The sequence below is a fragment of the Lepisosteus platostomus genome, chromosome 7, assembly GCF_059453375.1.
Source record: "Lepisosteus platostomus isolate fLepPlt1 chromosome 7, fLepPlt1.hap1, whole genome shotgun sequence".
Taxonomy (NCBI): domain Eukaryota; kingdom Metazoa; phylum Chordata; class Actinopteri; order Semionotiformes; family Lepisosteidae; genus Lepisosteus; species Lepisosteus platostomus.
The window spans coordinates 58,282,452-58,305,958 of record NC_142617.1 but is presented as its reverse complement, the minus strand read 5'-3'; the positions used below and the strand labels follow the sequence as shown (position 1 = coordinate 58,305,958).

The following is a 23,507-nucleotide window of genomic DNA, read 5'->3' as shown; positions in this document are numbered from 1 at the left end:
TGAAATGGTTTTATCTTTTAAGCTGGTGGAATCATCTATCCACAGGCTGCTGTTGATCATTGTCTCTTACGTGTCTTGTAAAAAGTTGTATGATTCGTGGCATTTGAAAGCTAACAACACTATAGCAGAAAAGGCATTGAGCAAGATGAGACATTTCTCTGTTATTCACAGGATAAAAAAAAAAATCTCCAACTGCAACACAAGGCAGCTGACACATTTCTGAATGCAGCTTTTTTGCACTTACAATTCAATCGTGAGAAAACGCAGACACATTAGTCAGGTAAGGCTCCCTCATTTAAACACTAGTGAACGACTGGTGTCTCGAGGTAGTACAGTAAAACCAGGCATTCTGTGCGCTGTCTAATGCACCTCAGAATCATGGTGACTGAAGGGCCCACTAGACTGGCTGTGGTAACAACAAAGAGGAAGGAATGAATTTGGAGTAAAACTGCCTGCTACAGGAAACATACACTATAAAACTATCATTCAACTGCCCTTTTGGTGTGGATGTATCCTGGAATTAATAAGGCACTTCCAGCACTCATTATCCCTGGTATGGGTGGGGAATCTCATGACCTCTCTCCTGTTTGCTTTAACATCATGATGTCACCCTCCTCTCCCCACGTGAAAGGGCAACAGTGAACTCCTTTCACTGCCGGGATCTTGAAGCATGCTTTGGGTGCTGAACTGCTGCCTCTGCCCTTGCTCCAATTCAACAGACAAAGCAAAAAGGGGGTCAAAGATAAAAAATTCAGCCTTTCTGAAGAAAATGATTAAATTCAGTTAAAAAAGGAAACTTTGGTTGACGTAAGTTTCCTTGCAGCAAAAAAGGAAAACCTTTTAAACAACCAAAACAAAAAAGCAGAAAACCGTTTCCCCTTCCGTGGTTAATTAAGCATCTGCAACAGCCCCCAGATTTACAGACTGTCTGCACATATTTACAAGGGTCTCGTTTTCACACTGTCAGCTCCAAGGTGAAGGAAATGGGCCAGAACTCACCATTGTTTTGTCTCCTGTGGTCTCCTCCCCTGCACTGAAAGGCGAAGCTCTCGGAAAATCCACTTCATCTTCGACTGCCTCCCTTACCTCTCTCTCTGCGTTGAGAGAAAAAGAAAAAGTAGTGAAGACAGAGAAGCTGGACTTGCCTGCCCTTCACAGACAGGGGTCTTTCTCAAGTATTTCTCATCTAAGAGCACAAATTTGTTCGCTTGATCCCTGTATCGAAGTATCAAACAGCTATGATAAGAGTGGTACAAAGATAGGCCATATTAGAATGAGCAAACCTCACAAGGTAATAAGACAACTGAGAAAACCCCAAGCACAAAAACCACACACCGTATGGAGAGGCCCGGCCTTGTGAACCAAGCACGTCCTCGTGTCAGGACATAGATGTCTCAGGTGTAGACCAGGAGGCAGAGGTATTGCTGTGCTTATGTTGCACTTGCTATACGAGCATTATTATTATTATTATTATTACAATGTTGTTGTATTTGCTCTTTGCTGCTTTGCATCTTTTATCTTGCTTTTGCTTTTCTACCTGGACTTGATGAGCATAGGACAAAGCCATCTGCTCCGCAATTTAAATAACAGCATGGCGAGAACCAGGCAGTGCTGCTGGTTCAAAGTGATTCACCATTTATCGGGCAAGGTTCTATAATTTACTGCTCTGAATCCACTGCTACTTAATACAGAAGAGTAATGGAGCTCTACATCGTTTCACGGTTCTAAATGTCTGCTTTTCCGTACTTCACTTAACTTTCTTTGAACTGTTATAACATTTCTTTCTTGTCGCACATAATCTAATTATGCAAAGTGCTGTGTGATAAACCTAGTACATTCTCCTACACATTTAGACTAAAGTCATTACAGCTCAGGGAAACACAGTTTATCAATGAAATCCCCTCATTACAGGGTTAAGGGTGGGTTGCAAATTATAATGCGAGAACAACTTTAAGACCACTGTGTGGCAAAATAAAAAGATTTAATTTTGTCTGCGTGTTATGTCCTGAGCACATTACCAAGAATGCTGTTATTCAGTAAGTCTCGGATTCTCATAGAAACCCATTTTTGAACATAAACAAACTGACCAGGCTGTTTCCCCAGAGAGTGCACTTGACGCAGCAGCACTGAAAGCACACTGGTATTCATTTCACACGGAGCTGCACACAGCACCTCCTCTATTATCTAAGCAGAACTACGCAAACCTGCATGACAAAAAAAGGAAAGGGTGTACCCCTGTCCATCAGTTTCTCACAACCAAAGAAATGACATCAGCAGGAACATTTCAAACTGAGGACAGCCTTTCCTGAAGAGCTAATGGCTTCAGCTGTTGCCAGGCTACACACTGCCTGTTCCCACTGGCCTCTTCATGACGGAAGACCCGATATTTAGATTTTCACCTTCTTGTCTGTTGCATTTGAAAAATAAAACAGGATCTAGCAGGATAGAAGCTACTGTCACAGCAGTATACGAAACTGGAGGTCAAGCACTATGCAGTGTAGTTCACACATTCATGTTGACCTTCAGGGGTTAAAGGTCAGCCAGACAATGAGATACGGGTCCCTTGACACAAAAGGGTTGGGCTTCCCCTGAAATATCAGCCTGGCTGAGCCTCACCCAACCCTGAACACAATAGCTGCTTCTACGCTGTCCGGTCATGTGGCACTATCCTCATAAAACACCGGGATTCACAAAGCAGTAATTCAGCTACAATGAGGCATTTTAACAGAGAGGAACATTGATAAGACAGCTATCTGGAGACGACCTCGTCTAATTGTAATACGCTTACCTATCTTTTTTAACGCAGGCAAGACTAAGCCCCTTTAAAAACTAGACCTTATGGCAAAAATGAAAGCACAGCTGGATTAGAAATAAATACTGAGCAATGTACCAAAAACAATCATCATGCAGTGAAACTGTCAAAAGTGAGGGCAAAATACAGCTTCCACTGTAATGACTAGTAAATGCATTTTAATTGTAAACAGCTATTTTGAAAGAAGAGAACGCCTGTCTAATACTTTAATCCTTCCTCCAATTTTAATACTTCTGCTGTTTTTGAATGTCTCAGATTATTCTTGTGCTGACTAACTTCAAATAGTTTTCATTTCATAGTTTATAGATTCAATCCAGGTTTCATTGAACTGCTTTATCTAATTACTATCAAATTAAATTTAAAGTCTAAATTGCCAGCCCACATGTGGCTTGAATTGCTGTGCTCAGAAATGAGAGAAACTGATGGGACTCCCCATTTCCAAACTAGTTTGGCCTTTGGCTTTGGTTTTAAAAACTTCAGCGTACCGACGTGGCTCGCCTCACCGCGTGGCAGAGACTCAGGAGATCTGTCTATACACAGAGCACCGGGTGTTACAGTTTCACCGGCTTTGTATGATTCTGATGAGAGTGATTGACTCATGTCCAGCAAGATGGACTTATGTACTGTAACCACCTGCGGATTACTGGCAGTACTTCTGCGCAGGATAAAACGAGGCCGCTGCGAGGCTGTGAGGAGCAAGTTTCAGGCTTGTAGGACCACAGGCAGCTTTCAGACACTCCCCCTCTGGAGCAATCATTGCTTCATGGAAAGCAGAACGCCCTTGTGAATGCTGTTGATTTGGTTTTTTTTTTTTTTTGGGGGGGGGGGGGGGATAGATATGGGAATTAACATTATATGTAATAATTATCATTGGATAACACAGAGGTGTTTTGTGGACTGCTAACAATAGAAAAAGGAGATGTGACACCACCAAAATGTGTCTTTACCCCAGAGCCAAAGTGATTCATTTATGACCGTTCAGAGATTCAGAGATTTTTCAAACATACGGTAGGTCGAGACAGTCTTTACGCATCTAGAACGTTTTTTTTAATGTAAATCATTAAGTGACTAAATCGAGTTCCCTTACCGTTCTCCAGGACGGTGGGTGAGTCTTCAATGCCGGGACCTGCAGCTTCCCCAGTGCCTCCAGCAGTTTGAGCAATGTCACTCGAATCGCCTTCTGCCCTCCCTGTTGCGTCTTCTCCTGCAGCTTTGCTCTCGCTTTCCAGGCTGTCCAGATCCAGAGCCAAACTGCTGACTGTATCCACAGAGGCGGCTGTGTCCTGGCCTGCCAGGAGGCTGCTAGTGCTGTCCGAGTTCTCGGAACAGGAAGGGGATATTGGGGATTCAGGAACAGAGTCCTTCTTAGAGGTCAATGTGTGAATTTCTGCTGACTCAGAGCTGTCGCCATGTGCAATGCCACTGTCTGCACTCATGAGGTCCGAGCCGTCCGCAGAAAAATTGTTTTCATCAACCTGCTCCTGCTCCTGCTCCTCCTCAACGTCACAGTTCAGGGCTTCCACAGTGACTTCCTCAGTATCCTCCTCCAACACAGTCGGGAGACTTCTTAATTCATTCTCCTCAGAAACCCGTTTCTCCACTCCTAGAGAAGCTAAGAAGCCCTCAAGGTCTGCGTTTAACTCAGGTTTGGAGATTTCTGTGCAGATATGTTCTTGTACAGATACAGTGGGTGACATGCGCTCATCTTCTTCATTTAGAAAAACATCCTCCTTTTCTCCTGGGAATTCACCGACGTGACTTTCCAAGAGCACTGCACCATCCAGGGGCTCTTCACCACACTGTCCGTTTGCCGAACTGGACATCTGCTTCTCCACATCCTGCCGTTTTTCGGACGCAAATTCCGATTCCTTGTTCTCCTTCGCTTGCTCACACTGGCTCTCAGCCATCGTTTGGGGTTCGCCACAGTCTGACAAATCACACGATGCCACAAAGTCTGGCTCTGATGAGCCATACTCGCAGGATGACGGGTCGTGTTCAGGTTCCTTCTCGACCAATCCTGGTGGCTCACCTCCGATATCCACTAAATGGCTAGTGGTAATCTCAGATGGGGAAAGAGAATCTGGATGCAACAGATTCCCCTCAGATGTTTTAAGTATGTCTATATCCCCATTTTCCATATTGCCTATTTCCTGTGGAGGCAGCGCTTCGGCAGAGAGCTCCATGGCCTTCCCTTCTTCAGGCAAGTAAAAACTTTCAGCGGTCGAGCTGCTCACTGACAGGAACGAGTCCTCCTCCTCCTCGCTGGAAAGTGCCACTGCAGCCCCCACGTCCCCTGCAGCTGGCTGGGCGCCTTGATTCAAGCTCGACTCGTCTTCCACAGCTCCGGCAGCTGAATCGACACCCAGAGCAGAGGAGGACGTGGCGGCATTTTCACTGGACAGTGGTTCATGCTCTTCCAATTCCACCACAGTCTCCAGAGTCGCACTGCGAAGCTCCTCAGGCTCATCTGCTGGACTGGCTATCGAACAATCGCCCTGTTCTTCACCTGCGGCATGAGCTTCTGGCGCAAGCAGCTGTAGAGTGAAGGGGTCCTGTTTAACAGCATCGGCGGAGACCTCAGAAGAGGTGGAATTCGAAACCATAGAACTACTTATGCCCTCTGTATTACCAGGACAGTCTTCCTCATTGTCCTTTTCTGGAAGATCAAAACCCAAGCTACATACGGCTTCAACACTACCGCTCGACTGTTCATCAAGATTTCCTTTCTCCATGCTAGACTTTAGGCAGGAGGTACTACAGTCCTCTGCACCTCTTTCAGGCTCTGCTGTCTCATTGTTATTCTCCTCACTGCCACTGCACTCATTTTCTTTAAAATAATCCACAGCAGCTGTTTCCTGGATTTGTTCAGATTCACATGCCTCCGATTTACATGCTCCTTCTCCACAGTCGGGACCGTTTGCTGCAGTACACGAAGAAGCAATCCCTATTTCTGGCTCTGCTGAGAATCCACAGCCAGCCTCCTGAGTATTCTCCCCAGGAATAGCAGAGTCGAACAGTTCCTGCGTTACAGAGCAGTCTTCGGAATCCTCCGTTTTACTTTCCCATTCTTTGACTATTGCTGCTCCTAAATCCTCACCGCCACTAGACCTTTCTAGGTCCTGAACAGGCTCACTCTTTTCTTCTTTTACTGAGCACTTTCCCACCTCTCTTTCAGCCGTTTCGTAGTGGTCCTGAGATCTTGTCTGCCCCATATTGTCTCCTAATGACGATTCGCTGTTGTCAGGCTGAGATTTATCTTCGATTAGTGCCTGGGATACTTTCTCTGACAAGCCCTCTTCAGCTTGCTCTCCTTCCTGATTTTCTTTATCAGCTTTGTATGGGCTGTCCTGTCCTGCACTGATTACAGGCAATGCTGTGTCAGTTTCCTCTTGATTTCCACAGGCCTCTTCATTGGAAGTCGGGCTTTTGCTCTCTGTCTGGCTCGGTACAGTGTTGCTTTTATCCGACTCCTTCCTAGAGTCCACTACAGAAGCAGAGGCAGTCCCCACCTCTTTTTCCTTTCTGCACTGGTAATCTTGACTGCTAGTTTCACAGGGACACACCCTGACCTCATCATCAGCATTGTTCTGAAGGGAAGCGTCCAGATTTTGTTCCGTATCTGCCTCACACTCACTGGGAAGAGCTTTGCTGGTGTGGCTGCTGTCCACTCCCTCGTCTCCTTCAACGGCACAGTGCGGAGCCCATTCCTGCACACACGTGCCGAGAGAGACCCACCACAGCTCTTCCGCGCTTGGTTGTTCTGATCGGTTGTCTGGGTCTTCTGCCTGTTCAGCAGATCCAGTCAACATATCACTGTGCTCCTGGTCAGTGTTCAGTAGTACAGATGAGGAATGAGATGAAAGCGCATCCTGAAAATATAAATAAAATGACTTAACAATCAGCTATTCAGCTTCACCCACATTCGTGCTTCTCAGGACCTGACCAAAAAGAAACACTCCTATTGCTTATGATGGGTTTCTCATTAGTACAGGTTGGACTGCAAGCACATCCTTCCCTGTAGCTAAATAACGTGATATTTCTATAGTATCAGCAGAATTAAAAAGACTCATGAAACAGTTTTAACTGATTCAAGCTTTTTGTAGAATTATTGTAGAAAAGGGCTTTAAGTTAAATAAAAACAATCAGAGACTATGTATTGCGCATGTATAACAGAAGGATTTTTTATTTTAGCAATTTATTGGAAGAATCCATCACTAACATTTCAAAATCTGCCAACTACCATGATGGAGCACAACCTGTGATAGCGACACTCCTCCAAACATTTTCAACTAAACATTCAGAGGCCCCAGTGAACAATTTAAGGTCGATGTCAGACCGCTGAACTGCTTTTCAATTGCAAAACGTCTTCAATCCCGAGAAGCGGGGCAGCCGGCGGAATGAGGCGGCGCCGGGACACACCTTCCCGCCCCGGTGAGAGCGCATGAACCCGCGCAGCCGCTCCACGTCCCCATCCAGGCTGGCAGGCTGGCTCCCTGGCGCCGCGCCCGCTGTCAGTGTGTAGGTGCCCAGGCCCGGGTGGTGCTTCACCTGGCAGTCCCCCGAGAAGACCAGCTGGGAGGCCCCAGTCCAGCAGTCCTGCAGCGCCGGCGCGTCCCTGTTGGAGACAAGCACTCAGGCTGGCAGCGCTGCTCGCTCACAAACACGCGTCGCGGCCCTCGTCCGACGCTGCCCGACTGGCCGCCGAGATCTTCTTACCATGGCAACAACTGGTACCGCCATGCGGTTGCAATGTTGAGAGCAAAACGTACAGCTCTACAGGAGTCGTCTATTAACTGAAACCTTTATTTAACACGTCCTGTAACAATTTTCATCTAAATGTGGAAAATCAAATTCCAAAAACAAACTCATCTCTATGTTCACATGGCACACACCTTTCTGGAAATAAATCTGGCGAGAGTTGGGTGTGCTACACCAGGGCAATCGTACACTGAAAGCTGGAGTCGGATAACTCCGACTACAACGAGCCCAGAAATAACACGGGGATATTTCTGGAAACTTGCATTTGAAAGATACCGAAACAGAAAAACACACGAAAGTCACTGGTAAGCCCTTAGTCACCACAAGGAAATGGATTCTGCTTTGCAAATCCTCAAAGGTCTTATTACTTTTAATGACATACAAAAAAACAGATGAAGGACCTGAGAATGTGTCCATGGCAACCCTCATGACATCATGAGCATAAAACGCAGAGGTTATGGGCAAAGAAAGGCAGCAGAAACTGTGGTCCTCTTAACATGCAAAATTAAAAGATACCAAAAAGCAACAGAATTGAATCTGACAAAGTTTTTTTTTTAACTAATTCCTCTTAAAAATATTCATCTTCACACGATCTTCTTTTAAATTTTAGAAAATCCTGTATCCATGACTGGGTAATGTGAAAATAACACTGACTCAAACACCCTGCCTCTAAACATCTAACATCTACTGTTCAAATCTGCAGAAGAAATACACAACACTCTGCCCAACCTGCAAACTAATGTTTTGGTCTGATTCACAGTAACAGGTGATCAACTCCCCAGTCTCCATGTTAAAAGAAAGAAAACCTCTGAGCAGCACAAACCTGACCACATAGCATATACATATCTTAGGAGACCCTAAATACAAAGTATGACAAAACAATAAAAAAACACATTCTCTCTTTCATCTTCTAAATCTAAATATGTACCTTTCGTAGAGAATTGAAAGGAATCTTCTATTGCATTTTACCTTGCAATGCCACTGTGACTGAAGACGGGAGTAAGGCCCCATGCAGACAACTTGGTTTTGTGTTTGCATGTAACAAAACCCAGGAAAGTGCCGATCACATGATCTGCCCATCCAAGGTTTTGCGACTCTCCTACGGGTATCAGATTCCCCCCCACCTCCAACTGAGAAGAGCAGTGGCCTGCCTTTTTAGAGACCACGTGAGCCTAAAGATGCACTTGTCTCACGTTGAACAGCCAGCAAACTGCTCCCTGTGATTAATTCACCACCGTTTTCGAACAATCAGCAGAGGACAGCCTGTTGCCTGCAACTGCAATGCTGTCTTTGAGAAACACCATAGACAATGCTTTTAGACAATGTTTGTGCCAAATTGTGTTTAACTTGAATGTAGATTAAAGGGATGTGGCAAAGTTACTCCGACAACGTTGCCCTTTTTTGTCTAAATGATGTAATCCAGCAGGAAAGAGGGAAATGAAACACACAAAGTAAGGGTCCAATAATAAATTCCCTTTTAGCATCACAGCTCAAGAGGATGTACTGACGAGCTCACAGCAAGGTGCTGTTTCACTCTGGAGAGTGAAACTGTCAATAACAAAGGACGGCTCCCCAGGGACCCCAGGGGCAACATGCTGTGTTTTCCACAGCTGCCCATCTAAAAGAGCACTGCTGTGCTCAGAGCAGCACTGGAAAAGAGACGCAGCCGAGGAAAGACAGCAGGGCACTGGCCCACTCAAATTAACAGAGGAAAAACCGCCTGGGAAAATAAAGCAGCAGACAGGTGGAATAACTGCCCCTGTGCAGGGAACTCATGGAACCACAGCCCGACAAAGAAGTTTCAAAGCTAATTCAACCAAATATTTACATAAGGAGAGCTCAATGCCATGGTGTCCTTCTGTGTGCGATTTGTGCTTATCTCATTTTGGAACAGTCTCACACTCATGTCAACAGGCTGGCTCGGCATTGCCAAAACAACAACGAAAACATGAACTGTGCTATGAAAAAAAAATGAGAAAGTCACTGCTTCGCGTTTTAGGCTATTTAAAGAGCAGCTAGATAGCACAGGGATTTCGTGTTTTTCCAAATGCTGTTGCAAGTCAAAACGTCATGCATTATTAGATACACCACCGAAGTATATACCAGCACCATAAACTCCTCTTTAAAATTTCGGTGCTCCTACTTTACCCTTTACAAATGTCACTGGCCCATGTCTTTAGTAAGCATATATTCAGTAGCAAGTAAAGCCATTCTTAACAAAATCTGTAAGAGAATCCAATTCACAGTTCCGCAGCACAGCACCTCCCAAAGAAGGTCCTAACCTAAACATGGGATTCCGCACTCATAGAAAACTTTTGCAGGTGAGACAACTATGTGCTGCATTTACTTGCTGGCTGCTAAGCCTGGTCTTATTTAGGGCCCTCAAAAATATCAATTGCACACTATTAAAAACATGGTGAAACAAAACGTCACTAACCAGACTTGTATTTGTTAGGCTGGGCATGCACCTCACCTCCCAGTATCTTCCCAAAGATTTGCTTCCAGAAGCTTTCGAAAACTGCAGGGCTGAGCAGCAGAGGTGAGAACTGTGCGCACAATGAGCGCACGCGGCTAGAGACGCCTAGCTGACCCTGGGGCTGCCCCTCTGCGTGCCCAGTCCAGAACTTACCGAGCCAGGAGCTCCTCCACCCGGCAGTTTCCTCTCTGCTGGGCCACGTCGACTGGGGTGGCGCCCTGTCTGTTGGGCAGCCTGAGGGCTGCTCTGCCACCCGGCTGCTGGAGCAGGAACAGGGCCAGCCGCCAGAGCCCGCGCCGGGCGGCGAAGTGCAGCAGGGTCTCCTGGGGCGAAGGCTCTGCGAGGAAGGGCAAACGAGCAGCCGTCAGGAGGGCGCCTGCGCATCCTACACCCGGCTCTCCGCAGCGCTGGCTGGAGGGGGCCCCCCCGCAGAGGAACTCAAACTCCCGATCGGGGCAGACGAGGCAGGAGTTCGGCGTCCTCTCCCATCTGCGTGCTGCTGTGCGGAGGTACATGTGCACAAGGTGCAGTACACAGCGTCCATCGCCCCTCCCTCCCTCCCCCCTCCTGCCGCGGCTGTGCTGTGGGAAGGCCATTCACGAGTGCGCCAGGAGCACGCTACCACAGGATGTTTTTAGCACTCTCAAAGCCACAGTCTAATTACTGTCCGTGTAATTAAATCTTTAAGAGCTTTCTGCGAGACCTTTCAATGTGGAGGATTATCCCTATATTTTAGGTACTTAAAAAGCTGAACAGACCCTTTGCACTATCCTCCAAGGATCAAGACACAGTTGGAGAATTGTTAAAGCCTGCTAATGAAACACAAGGAATAAAAATTCAAGTTTAAATGGACTGCTGGGAACCTGGAGCTCAATTTAGGCACATAAAAAGCGGCAACACTGACATTTGTTTGAACGTTTTCTTAGGTACACACAAAGATTATAAAAAAGATAGAACTAAAATTATTTTTTTTAACTCCCTTAACACCAATGCTTGGAACACAGCCATAACACTAATTACCATTGATCTGTTTATCCTCAGATAGATACAAGACATTCTATTTCGAGTTTATTTGTATCTCTTGACATGCGTTGTGTGGTTGTTTTCAAGTACTCAATAGTGAGAGAAATTCTAGTTCTTACTCTCCTCAGAGTCTGCTGCATCAAGTACTGGAAGACTCAAACATTTTAGCATTTAAATTTACTTAGCATGAACACAATATAATGTTCTTTGCCTAAATTCAAAATAGAATGTAATCTACCCACCGAGAGGTGTGATAAAATGAAAGAGCCCCTTTCTGCTGAGAGAACTGCTTTGACAACTGCAGAACTAGCAGTTTTTTTATGAGTCCCTCTCATAACAAATAATACTAACTTTGTAATTAGAGAATATGAACAAATTAAGGCATTTTATTTGAGTTCTTAGACAGGGTCACAGAAAATTGTATTACATCAATTAATTTTTTATTCAACCAAAATTTTGGCCTTTTATGAAAGGACACATCTCTTATTCCAGGTTCCCTCCACGCTGAAGTTCTTCCAGTGTGCAGCAAAGCGTGACAACGCTGAAGTAAGTCTCACTATGGGCCTGGCTCCAGCCATTCATGTATTAAAAACCAGCTCAGCCCCCCCGCCAGCCAACACCAATCGCCAAGAGCAGGGCCACAGCCAGCTGCAGGAAACAGCAGGCTTTGAGAAGGCATTGCACAGCTGGCCAGTCCATTAGCAGGTAACCCGAGAATTTCGTTTCCCTTAAAAATCCAAACTTTAACGTTTCTTCACAGAACAAATGCAAATGGAATTCTTAAAACCAGAATTCAAAATATTACAGAACTTGATCAACAACACTTCAGATCATTCCTACTTTGCCCACTGCTTCCTTACAATAATCCATCAAGAAAATGGTTCTGCATAAGGGAATAACCAGCTTTCAAATAACTACCCCTTTTAGAGGCTACTACTGCAGCTTAACAGCATAGAGGGCAAGTTACCTCAGTAGATGCAAAAAACAATGTCACGGCGCATTTTAAGCTGACATGGAAACTCACCGAATTCAAGAACAGGTCTGAAATTGTTCTCTTACACAAAGGGAAAAGCACAAAAGATGCCATTTTGATGGCTGATCAATGACACAATGAACAATTGGTACCTGCTGATGTGGGTTCTCTCTATCAGCATATACATTTTCTAATCTCTACTAGACAGAAGCCCATTTAGCAAGCTATCTCCACTGTGCACCAGCAATAACATCTTTTCACTGACAGGTCTGACTATTCTGCATGTTTAAAGTCAGCAGTGACTCCACTCTTCATGGATATTTGCAAGTATTTTCCATCAGAATTGTAATGTTAAGGTCTCTATGCTTCATATAAGTGAAACTGCATGCTCTGTCATATGAGTTCAGTCAGCACATGCACATGAACAGACAGAGGCAAAACTCTACATCCGTTTTGACCTTCCATCACCGTATGGTGTAGCAACTCCTCTGCCCAGGACAGGATGCAGCTAGAGAGGGCAGTGTACATCACCTCCAGGACTGCAGGATGCTCCTTCCCTCTGTGGACTCACTCTCCCTCTCCAGACTGAAACACAAAGCTCTCAAGATCCTGCCCAAGCTGTTTCCTTCTCTCCCCTCTGTTGGGCGGCTGAGGTCCATCAAGACAAGGACCACGAGGTTCAGTAACAGCGCCCACCCAGAGCTCTGAGACGCAGGAACTCTGCACTTGGATCCTGAAGTTTTTGCACGGCTCATTGTTATTTTATGAGGTTTCGCCTCGCTGTGATTTATCTCATTGCAGGCGTGTGTCTAGAATGGCATGCTTAAGAGTCAGAGGGATAATGTTTATTATAATAATTGCTTACACTTATATAGCGCTTTTCTGGACACTCCACTCAAAGGGCTTTACAGGTAATGGGGACTCTCCTCCACCACCACCAATGTGCAGCATCCACCTGGATGATGTGACGGCAGGCATAGTGCACCAGAAAGCTCACCACACATCAGATATCAGTGGGAAGGAGAGCAGAGTTATGTAGCCAATTCATAGAGTGGGATTATTAGGAGGCCATGATTGGTAAGGGCCAATGGGAAATTTGGCCAGGACACCGGGGTTACACCCCCACTCTTTTCGAGAAACACCCTGGGATTTTTAATGACCACAGAGAGTCAGGACCTCAGTTTTACGTCTCATCCAAAGGACAGCACCTGTTTACAGTATAGTGTCCCCGTCACTATACTGGGGCATTAGGACCCACATGGACCGCAGCGTGAGCGCCCCCTGCTGGCCCCATATTATGGGCTCTAAATTACATATTTGTATTGTATGAGCTCACCAAAGCAAATTTCATGCAAAGAGTTATGGCAATAAAGTATAGAACTTTGAACTTGCAATGTCCAACCAGCCTCCCTCCTGTAGTTAAAGCACTACAGAAAGACAGAGAAAGGCATGAGTGGAGAATCCCATTCGATGAAGAGCACATTAGAACATGCATTTTCTTCCGCAGTTCCAGCTCTTCTCTAAGATAGAGCCACTAAAAAGAGCTATCGGATTAAAAAAAAACATTTATTACTAAAAGTCTAATTTTACTTTCGATTTAACGTTCCACAAACCCAATTTATGCAAAGACAATAATAGAATTAGAAGTAAAAAATGGCAAGGTTCCTGTTTATCATGCTTTTTTATCCATGAAAAAGCTGACTAGGCGGAATGAAATATGCTAGGAAGACAATGCTTAGCACAGGCATACTTCAAATAAATCAAATTAGTCTGTGAAATTAGTTTGCAAAAAAGAATAATAAAATCTGCCATGATTTGAAACAGCAGAACACAAATTTAAGAATGGCTAAAAAACAGAGTTACAAATTAGAGGAGACCTCTTGGCCCTCCTGGCCCATGTAGTAGACAGTAGCATAATGATCTAAGGATTTCATCTAGCCATCCAACATTCATCCAGCTCCTGTTGCCTCACAAAGGGGGGTAAAAAATGAATCGTTCTACAATTGCTTTAACGTCTCCTCACTAAGAAGCACGTAAGCCCATCAGGATCCTGAGCCCTGGTCCAGCACAGGCAGCTGGAACTATCCCTGAACTCAAGCCTGAACAGACACCAGTCAGTGGAATTCCAGCACCAATTGGGCAAAAATGTACATTAGGCACGGTGTGCAAAGATAGCAACTTGTTTGTCTATTTTTATTTCATAGAGTGAGCCAAAAACGTATGAAGAACCTTTCCAGGATCTCATGTATATTAAAATGTCTTTGGAGATTAAAAACTAAACATGGAGAACGTTTGTTCTTTTTACAGGAGCTTCTGTTGCCCAAGGAAGCAGTGCAAAAGTAACACAGGATGAAGGTGAATTTGTTTGTTCATATAAGCCTTTTAAATCTATCAAGGAGTCCCACAGGCATTATTCAGTTATGCTACTGCAATTAGCATTCACTTCTCTGCCAGATAACAGTCTTTATCCAGACTGCATCTCAGCTGGCCTCGCCTGCCTATGAATGGTAATTCTCATTCCAAAGAAAGCTGTTTCCTTCAGCCAAGAGCACCACATCCGTCCAATACATTATCACTGAGGATTCTGTACAGCTCAACAGAAAAACTTGTTTAACTCTCATTAAACAGATAACAATCAACTGTGTATAATTACTTAATATCACTGATGATTAGCAGATTTATGGGGAGTTTGGTGGTGAGCTGCTCCCTTATTTTCACTTTCATGGTGCAGTTTTTGTGGAGCAGTCTGTCAGACAAGAGCCTCAGGTGCCAATTTTGAAAGGCATGTGTCAGATTACAGCAGAGGCTGCTTAATGGTCTCAGGTGCCAGTGAACAGAGTGGAACCCCCTCCCTTTCTGCTGCTACAGGTTATAAACCTCTAGCTGGATTAAACAATCATACTCAGCCCTCAGGGCGTGGATAATGGGAAAGCATGAGAGGGAGCAGGGAAAGAGAGAAAGATAAGGCAGGGGGCTGGAGGCTGGGAATTGCTGTATTGCAAACCAGTACACAAACCTTTCCACCGAAGACGGCTGTGTAAACAAATGTCATTCTTCAGACAGTTGTATAGCCTTGTCATCAAGTTCAAAGCCATCAGGGAATTTCACCTGCACATTTCCTGAGCTATCAAACTGCAGAGACGCCAAAAAATGAACCAGCAACTCAGGACACTGTGCAATCAGTTTTCCATGGTATGGGCTTCAAGAATTCCAACATAAAGACATTAAAAGGCATGCTCAGACCAGATCAGTGGCAGTTATTGCAAATGTAGCTGTGTCCAGTAGAAACAAAAAAGACAAAATCCCTCTAGACAGTTTCAGTGCAATTGCTTTTCTTTACACAGTTTAAATTTTGATAGTCTTGCAATTAAATATCTTTAAAAATCCCACTTAATGGGTTGCTTTTAACAGCACATTTACTGTTAGAAGCACAACAAGAAAACTTGTTTTTCTTATGTTGTCTTCACAACATCTTGATCCACTGAGCTGTACAAAAGCTGCACTTGAAATGAAGCATTGAATTAGGTCAGCTGTGACCAGTCCATCCATTTATCTTTAAACATCAAGTTCCAGGAAAAATGTATTTTTCTTAATAGGGCTCATAAATGTCCAGTGCCAGAAAGTGAAATATTTAATTGGGTGGGAATGTTTTTCTTTGCAATATCAGACATTGCATTCCTTACTTGTAATATGGATCCAAAAGCACAGAGAAAACTGCAGAAAAACAGTTATAACTGGAGCCAACAAAAATCATCGCCGAATCTGTGCTACTTGTTACAAGGAATGTCAGGCGCCTGGGATGCCCTGCTTACGGAGGGGTGGACATATGTGCACAACTTGCAAGTTCTGCACCAAATCGCTTCCCCCTGTTGTCACAGTCCAGAACAGCACCAACAGGATGACAGTGACGTACATAGGTTCCTAACCAGGACCCACGTCTACCCAGGGCACTGAAATAAAGGCAGGAGCTGCTGCTATTGCTTCGGATTTCAGTATTGTTCAGTAATGTCCTGCTGAGCCCACTGATGTCGGATATCAGAAAAATGCATAAGCTTTCTTTTCAGACAGGACAATTCACTGACGCTTGGACTCTCCCTTTATAACCCTTGCTATAAAATAAGCAAAGGGCTTGTAACGTGGATTAATAATGGCTGTGAATAAACATGTCATCACTTAATAGCAGGATAATATTGTAAGCTTGACATCTGTTTATATCATATAAACTCTGTATAGTAATTTGCATTATGTTGTCCTCATACTGATGAAACATCCATGAACATTTTGTTTAACTACATCTAATTAGAGTTAATGGATCACCAGATAAAGACTAAATACCTAATGCAGTGTTAATTATAGAGTTGAAAGCCCTGTCTGGTAAAATTATACCAGCGGTTTTACAAGGGTCTCTGGATAAAAACAAAATTGCTGCATTTCAATTAAACTAGCAAGAGATCACCATGCTGTGGAGCATGCATCTAGACTGGATTGACTTGAAGACTGAGGCAATCTCCACTTTTTTTATCGTGAAAACCTCATTTTGGATTTTAAAAATATTTCACACCTCAACTCGCATATAACTGCAGCTAGGTTTCTGGAAACATTACTTTTGAGAACTATCAACAACGATCAATGGTTTGCTTTTCCAGTGCAGTAATTTTTACATAAATTCCTGAACCTATAAAAAAAAAAGTGTACAGTACTTGAAAACATTCCTGCAGCTCAGTAAACTAAGGAAATTTTCTGAAATTAATTCACAACCCAATATCGAGTAATGCAAATTTTTCCACAATCGTTAACTCAACACTTTCACTCTGCAAGAGAAATTTGCATGACATCAGCAGCCTTCTCAGCGGCTGTAAAGCCTTTATAACTGCATGAAACACTCCTTCTCCAAAGCAGGCAACCTAATTCACCCAGCAAATCAGGGCATAAGACATGCCTCTCTCAATACGGTGAATATCCCCAGGAAGCTGATTAACCTGCTGATTAATACATTTTCTCAGGAAGAGAAAGCTGGATGGTAAGGGAGAAGCAACCATTTCAATACACAGTTATGGGCTAAATTGGAGCACTAATGAATTACTAGTCCAGGATGGAGCTTTTATAGCTACAGAAGGTAAGCACCAAATCTGAAAAGAAAAGAAATGCAAAGGTGGCTCTACTTCAAAATCTGCAAGAGTTTACCCATCCGCTATGCAAAATCCTCAATTGTGCTTTTCTTTCAAAGTAAAGCACCATAAACTGATATATAAAAAAAAAAATCCAAGATACACGAATAGTAGAAGGAAGCTTAATATGCCTCAGTATAAATAAAGAATTCTGTTCACTTTTTACTGAGTGCAGGGTTAAAGCTTTCTTTCCGCCCCTCTGCTGTCAAAACCTGCTGTCCTGCAGCCACCAACATGCCCCCCCCCCCCCGCGTGGAGAAACCCCCACGGCCTGAGCTCACCGCTGCCCTCGCCGGCGCCCAGCACGCTCCAGCCCTCGGGCAGGGCCAGGTGCCTCATCGCCAGCGCCACGCTCCCGTCCAGACGCTCGCTCTCCGCCGGCGGGATGGGAAACTCGTCCAGCAGCCGGGCGTCCTCCAGGGCGTCGGGCCGGCCGGCCGAGCTCACCAGGAACTGGGCCACGTCGAAAGCCAGGTCCTGCACGAACAGGAAGCGCTCCTGCGCCACAGAGCCCACGGGGCGGCCCGGCCTGGCCGAGCACAGTGTGACCAACACGGCCTCGCAGCACCCATGAGCTGGGGGGACAGACAGACAGCGGTCAGACCCAAAGCACAGCACTGCTCACAGCTCTTCCCACTCTGGGACCTGGGGAACCCACTGAGCATGCTTCTTATTTGCTCTGGATAGTTTTCAGCACTACTTTCACATGGACAAGTATACAGTATTTGCATTGCATAATGAATCATTTCCACAACTGAAACTGGATTAGTCCCTAAAATAAAGCAAAGCAGTGAGCAACTACAAGTGAACGATTACAATCCCGGGCTTGAGCCACCGTAGACCACTGGGAGAGGAGTGCTGTACAGGGTGACCGATTCAGTATACGTGAAAGCCAACCACACTGAAGCAAGCGCAAAGCAGCCTATAAAGTAGTGCTTATGAATCCAGAATAGTTCGTTCTATGTCATTACTTTTAAAACAAGCGCTACTTCTGTATTTTTTTAACTACCTCTGCAACCTCTTGCAATATCACATGACGCACAAGGTGGCCAGAATATGGTCCTGTAACTAAAGTGGGCAGGGATGGGAAAAGCAGGGAGCCGAGAGCCGTCAGTGTTAGTACAGTGCCCTTGTAAAGAAACCTACTTCGCAAATTAAGACAACACACACCTGGTCTCCTTGATTTAAAAAAAAATCCAACAGAGAAGCATAACCCAATAGATCTCGTCTTCAAGGTACACATCAGCCGAGCCCCATTACTGTCAGAGGGTGGCTATCATTAACACAGGAGCTTATTTTCTGGGTATTCGGAAAACCTGTCTGGAAAAACCCTTCTTAGTCTGAAGAGGATGTTTAAAGTGGACTTTACTGTATATTAGCAAACAGTTACTGTGGTTATATGGAAAAGAAGTTTGTATTTCATTAGAAAGCTTATAAATCAGAGGACCACATGTCCTGCACAGACACTATCATCTTGCTATCTAACTGCAGCAGTGAAGCAGTACTCCCTCTTGTAGACAATGTTTTGAACAATCCATGATTAGAACGGCAGAAAAAACTATCCTTTTCATACTCTTAATTCTGAATATAAACTTCTTTCTTCTGGCAAACGTTTTAGGGTTCCCAAATACAGATCAAACAAATACAAATCATTTGTTCCCTTACCTATTAAAATCATTAGCAGAAATAAATGGCAAGGGTAAATGCACCTGGGTCAGTATAAACCAATTATGCTCTATAATGCTGCACAAACTGTGTATGTGCAATATATCGTGACTATGATGCAATGAGTTATGCACGTGCAATAGAAATGATGTTTAATATTTTCTTATGTATTTATATGCATAAATGCACAGAAGAGCTGTGCCCATAAAAAAAATTCCCCTAAGGCACAATAAAAGTTTTTCCATGAAAAACAAGAACATTTTAAAGTTTTAAATTTTCCATCAAAAGCCCTTTTAGAACACAGACTACTGGCAGAGTTATTTGTACAGACAGCTACATTAAAAGCTAAGGAAATTAACAGAGAAGAGGCAAAGCTGTGAGCGGTAACAGTCCACTTAGCAGGATAAACTGAACTTTATTTCCTGACGTGCTCCTTTCAGATTTACACCAGTGACCCTGGTAGCTAAGATGCACACAGGCCAAACATTAAACATTATCTATGAATAGCTTCAACAGCAGATAATAAAGGAACTTTTAGTTTTCGTCTTTTCTATTGTGTTACGTGTGTGTAAAGTTCAGGGCACACCTACTTGGCAGAAGAACTGTGGAAGAAAGCTTGAAATGGGAAAACAATTAAATAAAAATATATGCCAACCCATTCTTTTGTTTTGGTTAATGTATAAGTGATATAAACTCAACCTTTTAAGTGTGAAATCCCTGTGCTGAAGTCTTTGTGCACCATGTGTACAATAACCAAGTAAAATGTCTACATTCATTTAAGAGGCTGCAATCACAGATCAGTTTCTCTTTAAAATACCTCTAGTAGTAGACAGGAATTGAGTTCTGTAAATAAATGACTAGTTTTAAAACCATTGTGAAATATTAAGGGTGTATTGTTACAGATCAAACAGTAAATTCTCATAAACTGTCAGACTACATAACTTTCCACATACTGTAAGAAAACTGAAATGTATGTGATGACTAAGAAATGTTCTTGCTACGTTAAAGGGGGGTTACTTATTAAAACGAGGTTCACTGCTCACTGCTGTAAACTCAACAGCCTTGTTCAGTGCTGTGGTCAGAGTATATAAATATGACAGCCAAGCACATTTCCAGTTTGGTTAGCCTCAAAGAGGTGGTCAAGTCCAAGGCCTTAAACGACGGCGCTGGTGACATTTTACTTCTGCTTTCTTAAGCACGTGTAATTTTTCAGCAGAGAAACACAATCAGTTGAAATATAAATCATTTAGCTTCCTGGGTAAACACTCAGTCTGTCAGCTGTATTACACTGTTGACGATATCAGGTTTTTGGACAGACCCTCTTGTGCTTCAAAAAAATAAAAGCATTTCTATTGAACAAATGAGCAAGTCTTATACTCAGTACATGAATCAGTACTGAATAATTAAGTGGGAATAAGAAAATAAATGCACGATAATTCTTTTTTTTTTGTTTGTCCCCTAGTGACCCACCAATGTAAAGCTATTTTTCAGTATTTTAATAATTTATTCTGACAAACGCCATCTATAAATCCATCAAAATCATGGAAAACAAAACCACAGGGAAATACAGGTGGAATCCACAGAGCCCATTAGATTTTTTCCATTAAGTCATTTTAGCTGTAAAAACAATAGCATCTACAAGGGACTTGACACACGTGAGACTTTCCAAATGATTTAGGAGTCCACGACCATTGTGAGAAATGCAATTCTATGCTCCCTTAACCATGTGTAAAAATAGCAGTGTTTAGTTCCTGTTGATAAAGACAACTTAGCAACCTCCAAGGTTTTCCTACAAGTGTGACAAACAAAAGTGAGGAGTGATTCAAGCCCTAGTTGGGTCTTAGTCCTAATGATTTCATGAACAGCACAGTTCTCATTTATAAGGGACTTATGTGAGGGACTATGGGCTAAACCCTGCCAACAATCAGAGAACCTAGCCCAGTGATCTGCAAACTAGCACTGCAGACCCAGACCAAAAAGGGTGTTTTTTCATGGCAATCAAACTGTAATTATGTATTCCAATACAGAATCTCGATTTATATTTTATTAAATCCCTTTCCAGCAGTGAGCCTTTATAAATATACTCTCGTTAAATTATATTTGTTTTATATACGTGGATGGCAATTTCTCTGACTCAGTACAATTATTTATAAATCAAATGTGCTTTATCTTCTGAATTATTGCCACAGGGCATGAGAATGCTGTCCCTTCAGATCATTACAGGAATGCACAGGATGACTAATGAAACTTACCCCCTCTACACTGGTCTCTGAAGTTCCACTCTAGAGAACTTTCTCATGGCTCATTTTGCAACCTGTTGACTGTATAACCCCATCCCATTATGGACTTAATACTCTTACAATAACCTTGACCTTCTTGGTGAATCATTAATACCAACACAGGGTCTGAAATGCTGCTTTTCCTCATTACCTCATGTACCAACTAACTTTTAAGGTATTCTTTATTCTTCTATTCTGGTAATGGCAAAAATAAATGCCTTAAATAAATGTTCTTAAATGCATAAAATTGTAATATGTACTGTTGCAGAAAATATTAAGCCTACTTTTAGGCAGATTAAACCTAAGGAAATGGGTTTGGCTGTTTAATAGCTCTTAGAGGACAATGTTATTTGCATTTTAAGAAGTTTTAATGAATGCTTTGCTGTCTCTGCAACAGTGTTCTACTCTTCTCAGAGTGAACCCACTGAGAAAGGTCTGCTGTTTGGAAGTCACACTGATAGCATGGTGACAGCTATGATGTCAAGGCTGTGGTCAGATCAGCAGGGGCAAAATCCATTCTCACCGCTGTGTAAATATTCAAGGCCTATCCAAGGTAAAGCAATGTGCACTTTCTGCTTAAGAGCTGCAGTTAAACTTGTATAAAGAAAAATTGGCATCATTCCTGATCATTCAGAGGATAAACATCTTCGGCTCACAATTAGTGTTCAAAGCTGTCATGAAATAGATTAATAACAGTGAAAGAGTGTGAACCATACCCAAACAACCGAGCTGACAGCGGGATGTACACTTACAAACTTTCTGAATAAGACATACTCTCTGTTTTTATTTTCCCTACAAGGAAAACCGTCATTAATTAATGAGAGGGGCATTCTGCCCACAGAGAATGAGAGACACTGGAAGCACCTGCTTGTGTGTTAAGATCACCCCAATGTGTTTCTGAGATGTGTGGAATATATTTTACACTAAGATAACACCCATTAAACACCATCAGAGTCCAAACGTGTAACATATGCGCCACATGAATTAGATAAAACCAAAAGCATTCAAGTATACAGCAACAGATGGCAAAACCCATCTGATAGCAATATTGTTTTTCTTTTCTAAGCCACTTCATAGACTTTTTAGAAAAAATATGACCTGTGATGTATGGTTGAAACAACACTCAGGGTTCCTGATGGGATAATACTCTTTGGAGCAACATTTTACACCCTGCAACCAGTGCTGCACTGGTTTCTTAAGCTCTTCAGTGGTAATGATCGATGCTCTTCGCACATCCAAACAGAGGTACACGCGTCTGGACTGTGACCCCAGTGAAACTGAGGGTGGGGGAGCTGGAGACCCCCCGAGAATGAGGTATTAAGGAATGAGACCTTTACCCTGTTCTGCTAGCAGTGCTGGCGTCTGAGGGCCGTGTCTGATGCAAGAGTGCTCGTCGTTCCTATGGCTTACCAGGGCAGACAGCGTGGAGAGTGACATGGTCGACCCTCCGTGTGCTGGTGAGGTGTCTCTGAGAGGTGCCAGCGAAGAGCAGGTAAAACTCTACATCTTCCTCATCGTCAAATCGGTCTTCGTCACACAGCTGCACAGTAAGGAGACATTCACCCTGCAGGGAAGGAAGGAGAGGGGTAAAATAAGAGAGCAGCAGGGCTCTGAAGACCCTTTGCCATGTCCCAGATCTCAGTTCCCAGTCCCCGGAATCACACACGGAGAACGTCTCTCGCATACCAAAGGCAGACTGACAGGGGCACACGGACCTAGAGCTCACTCTCGCACAACAGTCAGCCTGGACTCTACCTGCAGCACTTTGGGAACTCAGCATAAACATATCACACCAAAAAACATGCCCATTTCACCCTTGCATGTTCTCTAATAGAGCACATCTGCCATTAACCCTCACCTCAGCTTACAATTATTACAAATTGTATTTACCTTTTTAACTACTAACACGAAAGAGAAACACTCCACCCATTCAAACGGGAGGTAACAATGACTGCTGCACCATAACACTTCACAATTTGCAAAAAGTTTCTTTCCCGGACATGAATATAGAATAGGAACAAGTAAAGGTTTATTCCATGCTCAAAACAGAAGAAAGGAAACGTTTCAGCTGCGGAGCCTTCTTCAGGTGTGACACGCTGCATTTCCTTTCTTCTCTTTTCACCACTATTACTACATTACTATAAGTACTACTAAACAATTTGTTAAAGTATAATATAAAAAAATAAGTAATAGGGTTATTCCATGCTGAAAAAAAGAAGAGAGAAAAAACAACGTTTCGGCCATGGAGCCTTCTTCACACACCTGAAGAAGGCTCCACGGCCGAAACGTTGTGTTTTTTCTCTCTTCTTTTTTTCAGCATGGAATAAACCTATTACTTGTTCCTTTGCAGCCT

At 43.5% G+C, this 23,507-nt stretch overlaps 1 protein-coding gene across 6 annotated transcripts in view; it reads right to left on the bottom strand.

The window, feature by feature from the left end:
- Positions 1–23,507, bottom strand: part of LOC148659324 (A-kinase anchor protein 13-like) — a 117,785-nt gene that overhangs the window by 57,995 nt on the left and 36,283 nt on the right. For all 6 annotated transcript variants that reach the window (XM_088641430.1, XM_088641429.1, XM_088641434.1 and 3 more), the window contains 6 exons: positions 22,565–22,718; positions 17,492–17,785; positions 10,200–10,383; positions 7,232–7,427; positions 3,900–6,681; positions 1,000–1,094 (listed from right to left, as the gene is read on the bottom strand). In XM_088641430.1, coding sequence (XP_088497556.1) covers positions 1,000–1,094; positions 3,900–6,681; positions 7,232–7,427; positions 10,200–10,383; positions 17,492–17,785; positions 22,565–22,718 — 3,705 coding nt within the window. The remainder of the gene's footprint in view (positions 1–999; positions 1,095–3,899; positions 6,682–7,231; positions 7,428–10,199; positions 10,384–17,491; positions 17,786–22,564; positions 22,719–23,507) is intronic.